The sequence below is a fragment of the Talpa occidentalis genome, unplaced genomic scaffold, assembly GCF_014898055.3.
Source record: "Talpa occidentalis isolate TD23 unplaced genomic scaffold, MPIMG_talOcc4v2.1 talOcc4.3, whole genome shotgun sequence".
Classification (NCBI taxonomy): Eukaryota; Metazoa; Chordata; class Mammalia; order Eulipotyphla; family Talpidae; genus Talpa; species Talpa occidentalis.
Genome location: NW_023603184.1, coordinates 123,765,156 through 123,782,471, shown reverse-complemented (window position 1 = coordinate 123,782,471; position 17,316 = coordinate 123,765,156). Strand labels below are relative to the sequence as shown.

The following is a 17,316-nucleotide window of genomic DNA, read 5'->3' as shown; positions in this document are numbered from 1 at the left end:
TGTGAAGTATGCTGCTTTGTAAACATGTCCATGGGAGGTTTGTTTTACTTGGCAATAGCCAGATTGTAGTATTTGCAAGAAAGAACCTTAAAGATAAATTCACACAAGAAGGATAAAAATATATCGTACCTAGCAGAAAAAGAAGTGACAGAAACGTCTGCAATTGCTTTCACTGCAGAAATGACTTTGTTCAGGTCTTGGGTGTGGTTAACACTGAATTCTACTCTATGAGTTCCCTCGGTTGGGTAGTTGGGAGCTCTGGATGGATGTATAGGCCTGGAGGTGCAAACTCCTAGGAAAAAAATTGTTGGGAAATGGAGTTTTTGTGGTTGTATTTTTAAGATTACATAGATAAACTATTATGGGTAAAACTTAAAAGATAGGAGTATTTTTTTAAAGATTCATTCTCATATGTATATATAGCATGCACACACACGTATACTTTACAGATACACCCAACAATCCCCACAATCTAGGGATTTAGTATGGACATACAAAATAACATTTATTTTCAGAATTACTTCCCAGGAGACTTAAATACCACAAAAAATTGGACAAGAAAGACTGACTCATGGATTTTTAGATGTTATATAGAATTTTGACTACTTGCTACACTTACTCATGTAAACCATGATTCAGATTGCAAAAACTCAAAATCTACTTGACCACATTAATCCAGTGATAGCATCATAAAAGCTTCAGCCCCAAATGAGTGAGTAATCTGAAAAGACTTACTAAGAATAAAGGCAAAACATATGCTGAATTCCCTCACTGTGCTGGGCACAAGTAAGCTTTCAATTAAAAAGGCATTCTATCCAATAAGCATGATGATGCTCACTGACAGATAAAGTATATTTTGGAGAGGTCTGAGCTTTCAATTCAATTGAACAAGCATTGCTGACATAGGTACTATGTCACATGAGGAATCATGAAGCTCAGTCCAGCAGTGAAGACTTCCTATGCTTTTTATCATTAAGGATAAAAATTTCATTTTTTCAAATATAATCTAAATGCCAGACCTCAGCAACATTACTTTTTAAACTGCATTATATAAAATTAAACAATGCTGCTCTGTGCACCTAAAGCAATTAAAACTCTATTGGAAAAACATTCTAAAATTTCAAAGCATTTGTAGAGAAAATAATAAACAAGAAAGAACAAGAGGCATCTCACCAAGCCCTTTAGCCAACCAGCTGTTGACTCCCTGGGGTGCAGCATCATAGGCTGTGTGAGGAGAGTAAATAGCGACTCTGTTCTCCAGAGCCTGGATCACCAAGCGCTCTTTCCAACTTTTCCAGGTTATGCGTTTCATGGGTCGGAAAATAGGTGGATGGTAGGAAAGAATAAGATCTGCTTTCTTTTGCAGTGCCTCCTTCATCACCTCCTCAGTCAGGTCATTTGTCAGGAAGAGTGTGTTTACAGTGTGTGGTGGGCTTGGTTCCACCAGCAATCCAACATTGTCCCAACTCTCAGCAAATGAGAGGGATGCAAAGTCATTCAAAGAAGAAAGAAGAGACTTCAAATCCATGAAGGAATGGGAAGAATTGCAGATTGTGGAACGGACAAACTGGACTTTAGTGGGGACCAGGCGAACATGAGATGACAACATTCGGAAGTCAGGTCAAACTGAGGATCTGATGTTAAGACACAAAAAATGGTACACAAGTAGAATTTAGGCCAGGACCTCTGAGGCAGCAAAGCATACAGGGAAAATAGCTGTCATACAAACACAGGATCTGCCACTTACCAGCACAAGTTATCTCAGTTGTCATTTAACCAACCTGAACTTTACTCTCATGCACAACTTGAAGATACTATAACCTTCTTTATAGGCCATCCTGAGGAGCAACTGGATTAACATGTGAGTCACCTAGCACAAGCCTTGTACATCCCTCCTCCACACCTCCCTGACCCCGTTCATGTGCTCCTCACCTGTGTTTCCACCACTCTCTTCCCTTTTCCATTTCCTTAATATTAGTCTTAAAGTCTCTTCACTTCCTAAATAAAGTGTTTCATAACAAATCTTCCTTTTCAGTGTTTCCTCCCTCATGCCTCCTACCCCTTCCCTGTATTCTTGTAATGTTATGTTCCTATTTGTCTGTCTCGCCCAGACTGCTAAAGCTACAGAGAAAAGGAACTATCTTTTATGTGTCTCAGTATGACCAAAGTAAGCCAGCACTAAATGGCCACTGCACAGACCGACCAGCCCCTTGCTCCCACCATGGCAAAATTTGCAGTTAGGTTGGTATATATACACTGGCATTAAAAAGTGCCTCATAAAAAAATTCTTTGTCAGTAGCCAGAATTATGAAACAAAAAGGTGTGTTAAAATAAAAGAAACCAGCCTTGAAAATTTTAACCAGCTTCATCATACAAAGCTTAATTTAGCTTACTTTGGATCTGAGCGATTTCTACACAAGCAAAATGCAGCTCTCATCCCAAGTCTGTCCATTTGTGTCTATGCCATCGCTGTCTCTTTTGTTTTTCTTTCTCCCTTTCCCAATAAATGTCCTTTTAAAATGTAAAAATAAAAAAAAAAATGTATTTACTTTGCAAGACTAATTTGACCAGGGTTATTTCTGGCTTATGCCTCTGCAAATCATACAAAAAATTCAGAATGTTTCCCAAAATAGGTGAGGTAACAGCTAATCAATTCCCAATCATTTAAGAAAATTCTAATATAACCAACCACTTCTAGGAATAGTCTCTGCCTTCACACTACAAAAGTTTTTTAACAACATATCCCTGATTTTCATTCCATGTTTTAGTTTGAACACTGCTAGTTAGCAAACTTTCTTTTTGGTGGATGCACAATGAACTTCTACTACTCCAGTAATTCACTGATTTTACTTTTGTTATTTCAAACCCTTTGACAGGTGGCTCGCTCTACATGGGCAGGGTCAGGAGGGAAAAGGTCACTCAATCAGCACCTGCTCAACAAAGGTTCAAGACGTTGGAGAGGTTAAGATGTAGCCCACTTTGCCCAGTCTGCCAGTCTTCTAGACTACTTCTACATCCAAGAAAATAGACAGGCTGGCCCAAAAAACCAGCAAGGTAGGAGGAAAATGGAAGGCAGGAATAATGGTTAGCTCTAAAATATGAAAATTACAAAATCAGAAAATGTTAACTTGAATAATGCCAGATGTACTGTTGTAGAGCAACCCCGATACAGTACCATTGTGAAATCCATTCTTAAACTTACTATGAGCAACTTTGTTTTTGAAAAAAAGCATTTCATAGTATGCGCAATTAACAAGAAACGAGAAAGAGCCGATTTTAAACGTCACGAAACATAACTCAATGATTCTAAAAGCAATTGTTTTCAACATTTCTACAGCAAAAATACTTAATATGAGATGTAGGTGCTATTGGATACATGAAGTGATATGGACCCTCCAAAAGTTCCCAAGCCTAGAATTTTGGAAGATCTTCTAATGGCCTCCACCACTTCTACCCTCCACATTCCACATCCTAACTAATCCACTCTCCAGACTCGTAAATCTGGCAAGCACGAACGTGAACATGAGGCCCCAGTGGGCGATCACAGCAATTTTGAGTTATTTACTTTTACATCTTAAAGAGTCCTTGGAAATTATATGGAATTGTTAGGGGGAAAAGGATGTCCAAAAGCTAATTCCATACAGGCTTTGTGGACTCCACCCCCCACTCCAGACCAAAGCCAAAAGACACTGGGAACTCCAAATCCCATCACCACCAAAGGGAAGGTGGCTGGGACCTGAGGGTGGGGTTAAGCAGCCAGGTTTGGTATAAAGCCAGACACGTGGGCTTTGGAAGGGATTCCCCCATTTTGGCTCCCTGCCAGCTGTTAGCGTCTGTCCAGCTCTGAGAGTGACTTTGGGTTTCCAGGTTGGCGGATCGGGTAGGACGCATTAAAGACTTTATTTCCCTATTTTCTCCCTGAGTTGTACATTTCCTTAATTCCCTTTCCCTTGTAAATAAACCTTTTATTAACCTTTTGTGTGTGCCTGTAGTGGAGTATTAATAAGTCCCTTTTAAGTGCGCGGGTGAGGACCCACAGCCAGGCAACATGTTTTATATCGGGGTTGCCCTATAACAGAAGGACACCTTCCATTTCACAGATTAGCAAACTGCGAAGCTGCTTAACTTGAAGCCACAAAGAACAATGGGGGGTGGTAGGGAAGTGTAACACAGAGGGAAAGTGCACGAGTGAAAAAACAGAATGACTCCAGGAGCCACAGCTAAGGAAGGAACTGACTTAACCTCGCAGTTTCCTTCTCTGAACAGCACCCGGCACAGAATGTTGTCATGAGATTTCAGGGTACAGCTGGGAGCAATGCCTGGCCCAGACAGCACCGTGTCTCAGCGCTAAATGACACTAGTAGTGTGCACCTTGCAGCAAACCTCACCCTCTTAGGTTACCTCATCTATCCCTCATTTCAGTCCCACTTCAGGCCTTTTGCAACAACGGAAGTCCAGGCGGCATGGTCAGCCCGTAAGCCACCACCCCGCCCACCTAGTGCCACAAGCTCTCGCGCGGCCAGTTTTCTGCCCCTCTCGCCGCTCCCGCCGTCTGTCGTCCAGCACCCACAAAATACCACAGTTAGCACGGACCAGGGCCCGCAACAGCGACCTCAGCTACCCGCTCGGGAATTTAAATCGCAAATCTCACCAGTTCCGTGAACGATCCTTGTACGTAACTTCCGGTCCTGCGCGGAAGGTCTCGGCGTAGATGACTAGGACCCGGGCGGAAGGAAAGCGACCGGAAGTCGCTCGCGCGGAGTTGTGCCGGCGCTCGGTGTGACGTCGGCGCCCGGCGTGTCTAGAGTTGTTTAGGATCGATCCTGATTGCACTTCTTGCCCCAGTGTTTCTGTTGAAAGAGCTCCCCTACGCTGTCAGAAGTGCTCCGTGTGGGGACAGATTACACTGTCTCCCTAGTTCTAGAGATTTTGGTTTGAGACAGGAGGAGGGGGAAGGAGGAGAGAGCAGATGAGAGGAGTTTTTCAATGGGACCCGCGCCCGACTTCCGGTGACCCGGACTCTAACTTTGAGTCAGGGTCCTGGCGGTTTTAACAGCAGCCGTGCTAGCTGAAGGGGTTGAGTAAGTATGGGGTAAGGTCACTCGTTCTTTTATTTATCCAAACCCCTTCTGAGCTCTTGGGCTACTTCAAGTCAATCTTTTGGGCAGTCACCATTCTGGCCGGAAAGGGTGTTGAAATGACAGACTTAATAAATTAGGAAAGTATATAGTGTGTCAGTGATAAGTTCTATGGAAAAGGAAAGGGGGCATGCAGTACAGTGGGAGGGTGAGAGAATTAGTACACTGCTGGTGGCAGGAGAGGTCTGCGCACCATGTGGGATGGCCGGGGAGCAGCCGGGAATCGAACCGGCGCCATAGGGGCTGCGGGCAGCTTCGCAACCCAGCGCTCTACCGCTGCGCCACCGGGGAGGCCCTAGATGGTTCTAAATAGTTAGGTCAGTGAGAGCTGACTTTTGAGCAGCCTTAAGGATGAGGCGATTAGAGCACACGTGTTTCAGTGTAAGCATTCTATGCAGAGAAAACCCAGACCCCCACGTCTATACTCCTCAGACGGAAATGTACCCCGCTTTGTTGGAGGACTTGAAGGGAGATTTTTGAAAAGGGAACCGTAGTTCGAGTGCGGTAGGCTCTCCTCACTTCTATAACCAAATTATTATTGCTTGGGGTGCTATTCAAAATCTTTTTCCTTTAAATATGCAGTAAAGATGTATGTGTAAATTGAGAGGAAAATCAACTTAATTCTTTTTTTCTTTTGGTAATAGAGACTCGTTTTCGAACGTTATAAGACTGTGAGAAATTAAGTAATTATTTCCTGAAACATTCAAGAAGAAAAATGGTAAGTTATATAAAATTCTTGTGAATGTTTTTCATTATAATTTTTAGAAAGTCTGTCAAGGGAAACAGCTGCATGGATGTTTCAATGGCAAGACAGAGAAATGATAAGTTGTAAAACTTGACCGTGTAAAATGATTGTAAACGAAACCAAAAATAAGCAAAATTCCTTTTAACTTCTTCAATTTTTTTAACTTAAAATACACGGAAGTTACCTCATGGAAAAAGTTGTTTACAAGGAAGGGGGAGTTGGAGTAGAAGAGTATAGCCAGGTGTGAGAATTAAAATTTTTTTTTTTAATTGCAGTAATGTTGGTTCACAACATTGTGTGTGATTCATTGCATAGAATCACACCTCAGATGCACATCACCACGTGTGATAGTTTAATTGGATCCTTTTGATCTGGAACTAATGCAGGCATCTAGAACTTGAAGTAAAGCAAGAACAATGAAAATAGTGCCCTGCCCACTTACACAAACATACTCCTGCCCTCTTTCTTCTGCCTGGCTATACTCTTGACTGCAAGCTACTCTTATAAGAAAAGAAATGAAAAAGAAAGCCTCAGAGTAGGTTTCTCTCCTCTCTGGAATGCATTAACAGGAACATACAAGCTACCAAAACCAAACAAACAAAATAAAAAGCCATAAGGAGTACCAATACTACCTTTGCACATTTATAATAGTATTGGGAAAAGGGATAATTTTTATATTTGTTCTCTTTAGCTGAGAAATTGTTTTTTGATCCTGTCTTCCAGAATTAAGTTACATAAGGAAAATGGTGTTTTAAAAAGTCTTTTTTTTGCTATTTTTAAATAAGTATTAATGATGTTTGTGATTTGCCATTAAAATCAACAATATTAACATAGTTTTTAGTTTTGTTGATGAAAATTTTAAACTTAAAATAATTATTTCTATCACAATACTTGCTCCACAACTTTGAGCATTGATAATCATTTTACCTTAACATTTGTATTTATCTTCTGGAGTTTTTTTCTACTGAAACAAATTTTGAAGAAGTACAACTTACCTCTCAGAGCTGCTGTGTGGACAGGTCATTTCTGAAAACATTTATTTATCTATTTGTGTTATTCATAGTGTCATCTTGAATATCTAGTCAGGAAAATACTATAGTACATAAAGTCACCTGAAGAAATCTTATTTGTTCTCACATTCTCTCTCCTTTTTAGTCAGTCACATTGCATACTGATGTAGGAGATATTAAAATAGAAGTCTTCTGTGAGAGGACACCCAGAACATGTGAGGTAAGTGCCATTATGTACCTATAAAAAATAATGCAACAGGATAATCATTTTGAAAGTGAATCACCTAACCAAGAGGGAAAAAATCAATTCATCTATCAAACCATTGTCAGGAAAAACTGGCATCATAATTTCTGGCCTAATTTCTATTTGCCTTTCCTGATATCAAAGGTGAGTCAAAGAAAGAGTAGATAATTTTTCTGTATCTTTTTATACCAGACACATACAGTGTCTGGTATCTTTTTCTTTTGACTCATTTTCCTCAGGAAATGTAAATAATCATTAGGATATTAGGTAAAAGAACTGTTTCATACATTATTTTACTTGTTTAAATGACAAGAACAGAATGAAGAAGAGTCAGCTATATATATATGCATTCATTCTTCAACAATGATTTAGGAAAAGCTATCTTGCCAGGGCCTGGGAATACAGTGATGAACAAGATAAATTACTTGCCCTCATGGAGCTAATATTCTCTGTAAGGGGACAGGGAAACGGGGATTCATTCTAGGAAGAAAAGTAATTCTAGAGGAGGATGATAAAACCTTGAAGGAGGGCCTTCTTGGTGGTGCAGGGGTTAAAGTCAGCACTATTAAGCTATTGCCAGCCACTGTGGCATGAATTTGATTCCTGGCCAGGGAGCTAACCCACATGGCCCAGCAGACCTTTCCTGTCTTGACTGCTGCTCCCCTCAGAAGTGAATTTCAGTAGATCAGCGTGTTCTTCTCCCCACTCTGTCTCTGGTGAATGCTCTTAACCCCCACACCTCTGGCCTACACATCAGTTCTGGTATGCATAAATAAATAAAATCTTTTTTAAAAAAAGCAAACCTTGAAGACAATAAAGTGTTGAGATAGAGAATAATGGTAGGGCCTCCCTGGTGGCACAAGGGGTTAAGCACCGCACTATGAAGCAAAATGCAGCCTCTGCAGCACGAGTTCAACCCCTGGCCGGCCAGAGAGAAACCCACATGGTGCAGCAGAACTCTCCTGTCTCACTTGCTGCTCCCCTCAGCAGTGTATTTCAGTCAGTCTACCTGTTTTGTTCCCCACTCTGTCTCTGGTGAATCCTCTCACCCTCTGCATCTCTGGCCTGTATCCCAGCTCTTGTATGCGTATATAAATAAATCTTTAAAAAAAAAAAAAAAGAGAGAGAGAGAATAATGGGAAAGTAATTACTTAAAAGAAGGATGTGAGGACAGGCCTAGCCAAGAAAGGGTTACTTAAACTGAGTATGAAAGGTAATATGAAGTTCTTTCAGTGTAAAAGGATATAAAAAAGAATATTCCAGGTGTAGAAATAGCAAATACAAAGGCCTCAAGGTGGGAAAACCTGCCTCTTTGGATGAATATTCAGAAGGTTGATGAGGTTAGCTTAATAAGCAACAGAAAAAGGGTTGTTACCATATGAAATGTAGGGGTAGGCCAGGTCATCAAAACTTCTTAGACACTGTTGAGGATTTTGTTCTTTGTCTCAGAAACGAGAGAAGCCTTTAAGTGTTATAGGCAGGGAAATTACATTTTCCAAAGTAATGTTTAAAAGTCAGTTTAAATATGCTCTTATAGAGCTTTCAGTAAATACATTTTTTTTTCTTAATGTGTTTTACTACCTCATTTCTCTATCATTATTTTTACTCTCCAGAATTTTTTGGCTCTTTGTGCCAGTAATTACTACAATGGCTGTATATTTCATAGAAATATCAAGGGTTTTATGGTTCAAACTGGAGATCCAACAGGTAAGTTATTTCATTAACATCTTGTGAGTTAAGTATATAGAGAAAAAGTGGGAAAGATAAAAAAGAGAAAAATAAAACCTCTGGCATTCTTACAACTAGGCTGGCTTACCACAGCAAAAAAAATTTAAGCTCCTAACCTTAAAATTGAAAAACATTGAATAGGAAGATTTGTTTTTTGTGCAGAGATTTTATTTTCCTGGTCTCTGAAGTTAAATTTTGGGAAGTTAGGAGCTATCACATTTTATTTGTATTTAAAGAGTTGTATTATAAACTAGTCTTTGTTTCAAAATAGTACCTTTTTCAACTTAGATCTTTGTTTTGATGTCTTGTAATACAGGTACAGGAAGAGGTGGTAACAGTATTTGGGGCAAGAAGTTTGAGGATGAATACAGTGAATATCTTAAGGTATATACCCAGCTTCAGAATCTGTTTTTTCCATGCCTTGTTTATACTTGGAAATTTTGACACTAAGTTATAGAAATACAAGTTAACATCATTACTAAATAAGTATACTTTTCTGTAGTTTTTGCATACCTGATGAATGATATGCAGGAAAAAAAAATTTGTGGTCGTTCTGACTTAAAATATTTACTGGGATTTCACCATCACATGGTTCTTGATATCTGAAGTCTTTACTCAGTAATATGCCAAAGGGTCTTAAAGTCAGGCTAAAAAATTCATATCAAATGACTTGAATCATAGGCCTTTTTGAGAGTAGATTGTTTGCAATATTGCCCATTATCAATTTCCAACTTTTATCATCTTCTGTTTTTTTTAAAAGATTGATTTTTCCATATGCATATAAGAATTGGGGTATAAACAATGATGTATAAATAAATAAATGAGGGGAAAAAAAGAATTGGGGTATAGGCCAGAGGTGGGGGGGAATGAGAGGATTCACCGGAGATACAGAAGAGGCAGACTGACTGAAATACACTGCTGAGGGGAGCAGCAGACAAGACAGGAGAGGTCTAATGTGCCATGTGGGTCAGCTCTCTGGCCAGGGATTGAACTCATGCTGCAGTGGCTGCCAATAGCTTCATAGTGCTGAGACTTTACCCCTTGTTTATCTCTGGATGGTAGGATAGGAGTAATTTATTTTTGCTTTTCTATCATAAAGAAATGTTACTTTTGTTATAGGGGTTGGGTTTGGGGAATAAATTATTTTTTCTTAAAAAACATTCTTTTCATGCATTAGAAAGAACTTTTTATTTTTAGACTTTAGTTAATGACTGTTTCCATAATACTTGCCTGTAATACTCTATCAGTGGGTTTCAGTCTTGATTGTTACAGACTCATCTGTGAAGTTCTAAAAATATGAGAGAATAGGACCTTATCTCCACTGAATAAAAGAAAAACAGTCAGTAGTACTTTTTAGGACCTTGATTATATTTTAAGGGTCCCTGGTGATTTCTGCGTAGACGAGTTTTAGAATTATTATATTTAAGGATATGTGTTGAACGGTCACATACTTTGACCCAACAATTTCATTCCCAAATGTTTAGAGAAACTCTTGTATGTGTACATCAGGAGACATTGTGACAGTGTTCCTAGACTAATATTGTATAGCAAAAATCTAAATAATCCAAATGTACATTGATCCTGAGAACAATGGAACTACTCAGTAGTAGAATATTATCAAGGAGTAAAAAATATATGTATTAGAACTACAACTACCTATACATGTATGAATATTAGAAACATAGTATGTGTAGAAAGCATTTCCCAAGATTACAATTAGTATGATACCATTTCATAGAACTCAGAAGCAGTCAAAAGGAAATAACATTGGCATATGCCAATATGTTGCATATATGCAATATAAGAATAGTTGTTACATCGTGTAGAAGCTGAGGTAATAGATGGGAGGAGTACATAGACATAGGCAGCAATTCTTATTCTTAAAGCATAGAAGTAGTTTAATAGGTTCTCATTAAGTTACAAGTGGTACATATATTCTTATGTATCAAATACTACTTTTGCTTGGTAATCACCTTTAGGGAGACAGAGCATTACTATCTTGATGGCATCTCCATTTCACTTATGTTCTCTAATGACTAGCTAAAGATAGAGTAATCATTGGGAGTTATTTGTAGTTTTTTGGGGGGGGGCACCTCCTTATAACACACTTCTTTCATGCCTTCAGTCTTATCAGTAAATCCTTTTACTGTGTACAGTTCCTTGTATCACAAATAGTATGAATATTTGAGTTAGATGAGATCTTCCTTAGATCATTCAGTCCTGGAGTTATGAACTGCAATCCTCCATGGGTGGAGTCATACATACAGATGCATTCTCTATGGCCATTGGTTAAAAAAATAATTTTTAATGCCACTAGGCAAGCGATACACTATTTCTTTTGCCAGACTCCACCCCTCCTAATGTTTACATTCTGCCCACTGATCAGTTTTTATCTGCTGACACTTGTGAGCATTTGAAGTACAAATAAACCCGTGAGCTAGTCCGACCTCCCTTGTTTTACAGATAAAGAACCTAGCCAGAGTCCAGTGTGAAGAAATTATGGGGATTTTGGTTATGTTGTCTGCCTGATCGTTTCATGCCAGCACACTGTTCCTTAATATAAATGTAAGGACTATTTCTGTTATACATTGGTATTGCTAAACGTTTTTGTGGCTGTACCTCTCCAAAGTGAAAATGAAATTAATTGGGGAATATGATTTGATATATAAGCAATATACATACATTTTTTTTTTGAATATAGAGATTAGAGAAACTGGACATCTGGATTAGCCCCAGTAGAGACACAAATTAAATGTTTTCTTGGTCTCCTAAATATTGAGAAGTTAAACAGTTTGTTGTCTTGTTTCAGTCCTATATTTGGGATATTGATTAAAAAATCAGTAATTTTGTCTTTTTCAGCACAGCGTTAGAGGCGTTGTGTCTATGGCTAATAATGGCCCAAACACCAATGGATCTCAGTTCTTTATCACTTATGGCAAGCAGCCACATTTGGACATGAAATACACAGTATTTGGAAAGTGAGTATTCTGTATATGGTTTTCTTCTTTCGAATTTCAGTGCAAGGGATGTACATGAGTAAATATAGTAGCATAACCAATGTTGAAAGAATAGTATGAGACCTAAATATCCCTGGAATTTAAGTCCACCAGTGAGCTAGCCCTGTGACCTCAGGAAAGGTATATAACCTCTCAGCCTCAGTTTCCTTACTTTGTAAGAGGGGCCAATACTTATAAACATTAGCCATAATTATTCTGTTTCTCATTAAGAATAGCATTTTAGGGCCTCACTATGGCCTAGGGGTTAAGTTTAAGCACTACCACTGAGAAGGCCCACCACAGTGGCTTGAGTTCAGTCCCAGGGAGCTAACCCACATGGTGCAGCAGTCCTCTCCTGTTTTGCTCACTGCTCCCCTTAGTGTATTTCAGTAGATCTGCCTGTTATGCTCCCCACTCTGTCTCCGGTGAATCCGAATCCACTTACACACACATACCGCCCCCCACCTCTGGCCTGTGCTCCAGTTCTTCACAAAAATAAATAAATAAAATCTTTTAAAAAAAAAATACAAACACAATAAAACAAAAACAGACAACTTTATTTTTTTTTTTTAAAGATTGATTTATTTATTTATCCAAGCACTGGATACAGTCAGAAGCGAGGGAGGGTGAGAGGATTCACCAGAGCCAGAGCAGGGAGCAGAGCGGGCAGAAGGACCGAAGTACACTACTGAGGGGAGCAGCGGGTGGCAGGAGAGGTCTGCGCGCCATGTGGGACCCTCCTCCGGTGGCCTGGGAGCAGCCGGGAATCGAACCAGCGCCGCAGAAGCCGCGGGCAGCTTCGCAACCCAGCGCTCAACCGCTGCGCCACCGGGGAGGCCCCTCTGTCTTTCTTCTTAACAATTTTTATCTTCCACCCTCAAGCTTACTTCATGATTGTAATATGGGCAGCACTATTCTAATCAGAATATATTCCAAGTAGAAAGAGGAAGGAAGGACAAAAAGTGCTTGCCAGCTAAGGCTGCCCCTTTCTAAAGTGCTTCCTGGAAGACCAGAATTTAACAATATTACCTCCCCTTACTTGTCAGGGAAGGATAGGAAATAATTTTTTTTTTTTTAAAGATGTATTTATTTATACAAACACTGGGTACAGTCAGAAGCGCGGGAGGGTGAGAGAATTCATGAGAGCCAGAGCGGGGAGCAGAGCAGGCAGAAGGAGCAAAGTACACTGCTGAGGGGAGCAGCAGGCGGCAGGAGAGGTCTGCGCACCATGTAGGACCCTCCTCCGGTGGCCGGGGAGCAGCCGGGGATCGAACTGGCACTGCAGAGACTGCGGGCAGCTTCACAGCCCAGCGCGCAACTGCTGCGCCACCAGGGAGGCCCGGAAATAATTTTCAATTGGACACATTGATAGTCAATGAAATCGGGTTTCTGTGAATAAGAAAAGGGAAGACTGGATCCCAGAGAAGTATTTAGCAGTCTTGGTCAGAATATCCATTCTAAGCATTATGCCCAGGAAATGTTTTTATAAATCAGGAAGCCTAGTGTCTGTTCATTCAACAAATATTTACTAAGTTCAGTAAACCAAGGCATAGTTCTAAACTGTATTATCAGTTTGGAAGCCAAGTTAAGTTAATTAAAAATAGAATGTTCTGGGCATCCATGGTGGACTAGGGGCTAAGTCTCAGCGCTGTCACCCTTATAGTAGCTTGAGTTCGATCCAGTCCCCAGCCAGAGAGCTAACCCACATGGCACAGCAGACCTTTTCTGTCTCACTTGCTGTTACCCTCAGCAGGGTATTTCATTTTATTTATTTATTTTAAGATTTATTTATTTTATTTATACAAGCACTGGGTACAGTTAGAAGCGCGGGAGGGTGAGAGAATTCACCAGAGCCAGAGCGGGGAGCAAAACAGGCAGAAGGACCGAAGTACACTGCTGAGGGGAGCAGTGGGCACGGCAGGAGAGGTCTGTGCGCCATGTGGGACCCTTGCCTGGCGGCCAGGATTGAACTGGTGCTGCAGAGGCTGCGGGCAGCTTCGCAGCCCAACGCTGAACCACTCTGCCACCAGGGGAGGCCCTCAGCAGTGTATTTCAATAAATCTGCCTGTTCTGCTCCCTGCTCTTTCTCTGGTGAATCCTCTTACCCCCAACCCCACACCTCTGGCCTACACCCCAGCTCTTCTATGCAAAAAAAAAAAGAAGATCCTATAACTTTTCTTTATTATATATGTATATGTCTCTATATTATGACTAATTAATGAAATATTATACTCTCTGAGAATCTCTCTCTGTGTGTATGTATATGCATAATCCAAGTTCCTTTCCTTTTACTTTTAACCTACCACTCAGGATTATTGATCAGTAATTACCAGGACTTATCTTACTAGATTTGTGACAAAACTGTAGTGTCTAAAACAAGGATTCTTGACCTTAGATTTATTAGGTCCACTGACTCCTTGAAAGTTTGCACCCACATTTTTCTAGGAAGGTGGCACGTAGCTTTCTACTAGTTTGCAAAGGGGCCCATACCCCATATACTTAACAAGACATTCCTCAATTCTACATGCCATTTTTTGCCTGAGATCTACCTACATCCTCTGTTTTTCTCCTAACCTAGATGGTTATAATGCTTTAAAAACTTACAATTTAGGGTCTCCCCGGTGGTGCAGCGGTTGAGCACTGGGTTGCAAAGCTGCCCACAGCCTCTGCAGCGCCGGTTCGATCCCCGGCTGCTCCCCGGCCACCGGAGGAGGGTCCCACATGGCGCGCAGACCTCTCCTGCTGCCTGCTGCTCCCCTCAGCAGTGTACTTCGGTCCTTCTGCCTGCTCTGCTTCCTGCTCTGGCTCTGGTGAATTCTCTCACCTCCCGTGCTTCTGACTATACCCAGTGCTTGTATAAATAAATAAATAAATCTTTTAAAAAAAAAAAAAAAAACTTACAATTTAAAGACCTTAGTTGTCCTACATTGAGAGTAAAATCAAAAGATTTTGGTCATAGTACTATTTCAGTGGAAATGTAAAATAAAACATGCATCTATTTAAGTGCATACTATAGGTTTTAGGAATTGATTTGAGTTGTACTAATATGTATTCTTAAAAGCCATTGTTTCTTTAACAAATGTTTTCACCTAAGTTTCCAGAACATACTTGAAGGCTAGCTTTCCATATTTTTTTTCAGGGGGGGCGGGGGGGGAGTTGGAAACATGAAGTAGATTAATTGTGTTCCTTTTTTTCCCTTTTTATTATTACTGCTTTTTATTGTTCAGAAACAAAAATGTAAAAACTGCATATTTAAACAACAAAGTGCAATGTCACCACCTACTTCAGGGTCATTGTTGTACTGATATTAATAGTGTCATCCTTGGGGCCTCCCCAGTGGCACAGCGGTTGAGCGCTGGGTTGCGAAGCTGCCTGAAGCCTCTGTGGCGCCGGTTCGATCCCCGGCTGCTCCCCGGCCACCGGAGGAGGGTCCCACATGGCGTGCAGACCTCTCCTGCTGCCCACTGCTCCCCTCAGCAGTGTACTTCAGTCCTTCTGGCTGCTCTGCTCCCCGCTCTGGCTCTGGTGAATTCTTTCACCCTCCCGCGCTTCTGACTGTACCCAGTGCTTGTATAAATAAATAAATAAATAAATAAATAAATAAATAAATAAATCTTTAAAAAAAAAAAAAAACAGTGTCATCCTTACATATTTTCTCCAGGTTATTTCCCATAGCAAAGAAAACCTTCCACTTGGTTACATTGATTACATTGGTAGCTATTCTATATGAATGGGGCAGAATACAGTGTTCACATATTTTGGTGGGAATATTCCTACCCATTGCTGATTGTTGTCTATAGGCATAAAAAAGATGATGTTGTGGACCTCCCTGGTGGTACAGGGGTTAAGACACAATCTATGAAGCTGTCTGCAGCCTCTGTAACGTGTTCTATTCCCCAGCAGGCCAGGGAGCAACCCCCATGGCACAGCAGACCTGTCCTGACTCACCCGCTGCTCCCCTCAGCAGTGTATTTCAGTCATTCTGCCTGATCTGCTCCCTACCCTGTCTCTGATGAATCTTCTCACCCCACACACACACACCCCTCTGGCCTGTACCCAGCTCTTGTATGCATAAATAAATCTTAAAAAAAAAAAAATTATGATGTTGGGAAAATAATTGTTTTTAAAAGGCATAAAAATAAATACTTGTTTCTGAACTTGGCCCATATCTATGTCAGAAAATCAAATCAGTATTTCAGTGTATACTCGAACTAGGAAATAAAGAGAACTCTAATACTTATTCCTTTTCTCTTAAGTCTATAAATTGCTGTAGGTATTTGGATTTTATATTTCAATCAGGAAATTCTCACACATTTTTTCTCTTTCAGGGTAATAGATGGTCTGGAGACGCTGGATGAATTGGAGAAGCTACCAGTAAATGAGAAGACATACCGACCTCTTAATGATGTGCACATTAAGGACATAACTATTCATGCCAACCCATTTGCTCAGTAACTATAATAAACGTAAACAAATAGTTGGCAGAGTTATTGAGGGCCACACCTATTGTGGTTTACCCAGTTTTGATGATGTCAGATTTTATCATCTTGCTTGTTTACTACTAAGATCTATGGGTTGGTGGTACCATGGGGAGCTAGACATATTTTACTCCCATTCTTAGAGCATATACTTTACTACAGCTATTATCCAATGTATTTTTTAAGTTTTAATTTAAAAAAAAATTTGAATATAAACATTCGTTTTTAAATGCTGAGCCTCAAACCCTGGCATTTTTGTTGTTTGTTTTAAAGATTTATTTATTTATGCATACAAGAACTGGGGTACAGGTTAGAAGTGTGGGGGTGAGAGGATTCATCAGAGACAGAGTGGGGAACAGAACAGGCAGATCGACCGAAACACACTGCTGAGGGGAGCAGTGGGCAAGTCAGGAGAGTTCTGCTGCACCACATGGGCAGCCCCCTGGCCGGGGACCGAACTCATGCTGCAGTGGCTGGGGCCAGCCTCACAGGTTGCGCCTCAACCCCTTGCGCCACCAGGGAGGCCCAAACCTGGGCATTTTTGAACATATATTGCTGTGTGTTGATTACATACTCCTATCCACAGCCTAAAAGTATTATTTTCCACTAATTATTTACCTTGTGCAGTTAGAAATAAATGGTCTAGATAGGCTAGCCAATCCATTTGCTGTTTTCTCTGGTCTAAGTTCTGGAGTACAGTAAACAGAATTTCCCAACTGATTTTCTATGGGGAAAAAAAAAGTTTTAAGTGTACCTTTTAAAATATTGCTAGACAGGGGGCCTCTCCAGAGGCGCAGTGGTTGAGCGCTGGGTTGCGAAGCTGCCCACGGCCTCTGTGGCGCCGGTTCAATCCCTGGCTGCTCCCCGGCCACCGGAGGAGGGTCCCACATGGCGCGCGGACCTGTCCTGCCGCCCGCTGCTCCCCTCAGCAGTGTGCTTCGGTCCTTCTGCCTGCTCTGCTCCCCGCTCTGGCTCTG

At 40.7% G+C, this 17,316-nt stretch overlaps 2 protein-coding genes across 7 annotated transcripts in view; one reads left to right on the top strand and one right to left on the bottom strand.

Annotated features, from left to right (window-relative positions):
- NIF3L1 (NGG1 interacting factor 3 like 1) overlaps window positions 1-4,700 on the bottom strand; it is an 18,327-nt gene extending 13,627 nt beyond the window's left edge. Inside the window, exons 1-3 of one of the 3 annotated variants that reach the window (XM_037523809.2) lie at window positions 4,652-4,700; window positions 1,174-1,634; window positions 130-292 (exon numbers count right to left, since the gene is read on the bottom strand). In XM_037523809.2, the coding sequence (XP_037379706.1) occupies window positions 130-292; window positions 1,174-1,609 (599 nt within the window). In that variant the 5' untranslated portion in view covers window positions 1,610-1,634; window positions 4,652-4,700. The other 2 variants (XM_037523810.2, XM_037523811.2) reach the window with 2 other exon arrangements.
- PPIL3 (peptidylprolyl isomerase like 3) overlaps window positions 1-17,316 on the top strand; it is a 21,853-nt gene extending 4,537 nt beyond the window's left edge. For 2 of the 4 annotated variants that reach the window (XM_037523815.2, XM_037523816.2), the window contains exons 4-9: window positions 5,783-5,856; window positions 7,039-7,113; window positions 8,751-8,844; window positions 9,182-9,249; window positions 11,725-11,843; window positions 16,190-17,316. In XM_037523815.2, coding sequence (XP_037379712.1) covers window positions 5,854-5,856; window positions 7,039-7,113; window positions 8,751-8,844; window positions 9,182-9,249; window positions 11,725-11,843; window positions 16,190-16,316 — 486 coding nt within the window. In that variant the 5' untranslated portion in view covers window positions 5,783-5,853 and the 3' untranslated portion in view covers window positions 16,317-17,316. Of the gene's footprint in view, window positions 1-4,763; window positions 5,093-5,782; window positions 5,857-7,038; window positions 7,114-8,750; window positions 8,845-9,181; window positions 9,250-11,724; window positions 11,844-16,189 lie in introns of those variants that run through there. The other 2 variants (XM_037523814.2, XM_037523812.2) reach the window with 2 other exon arrangements.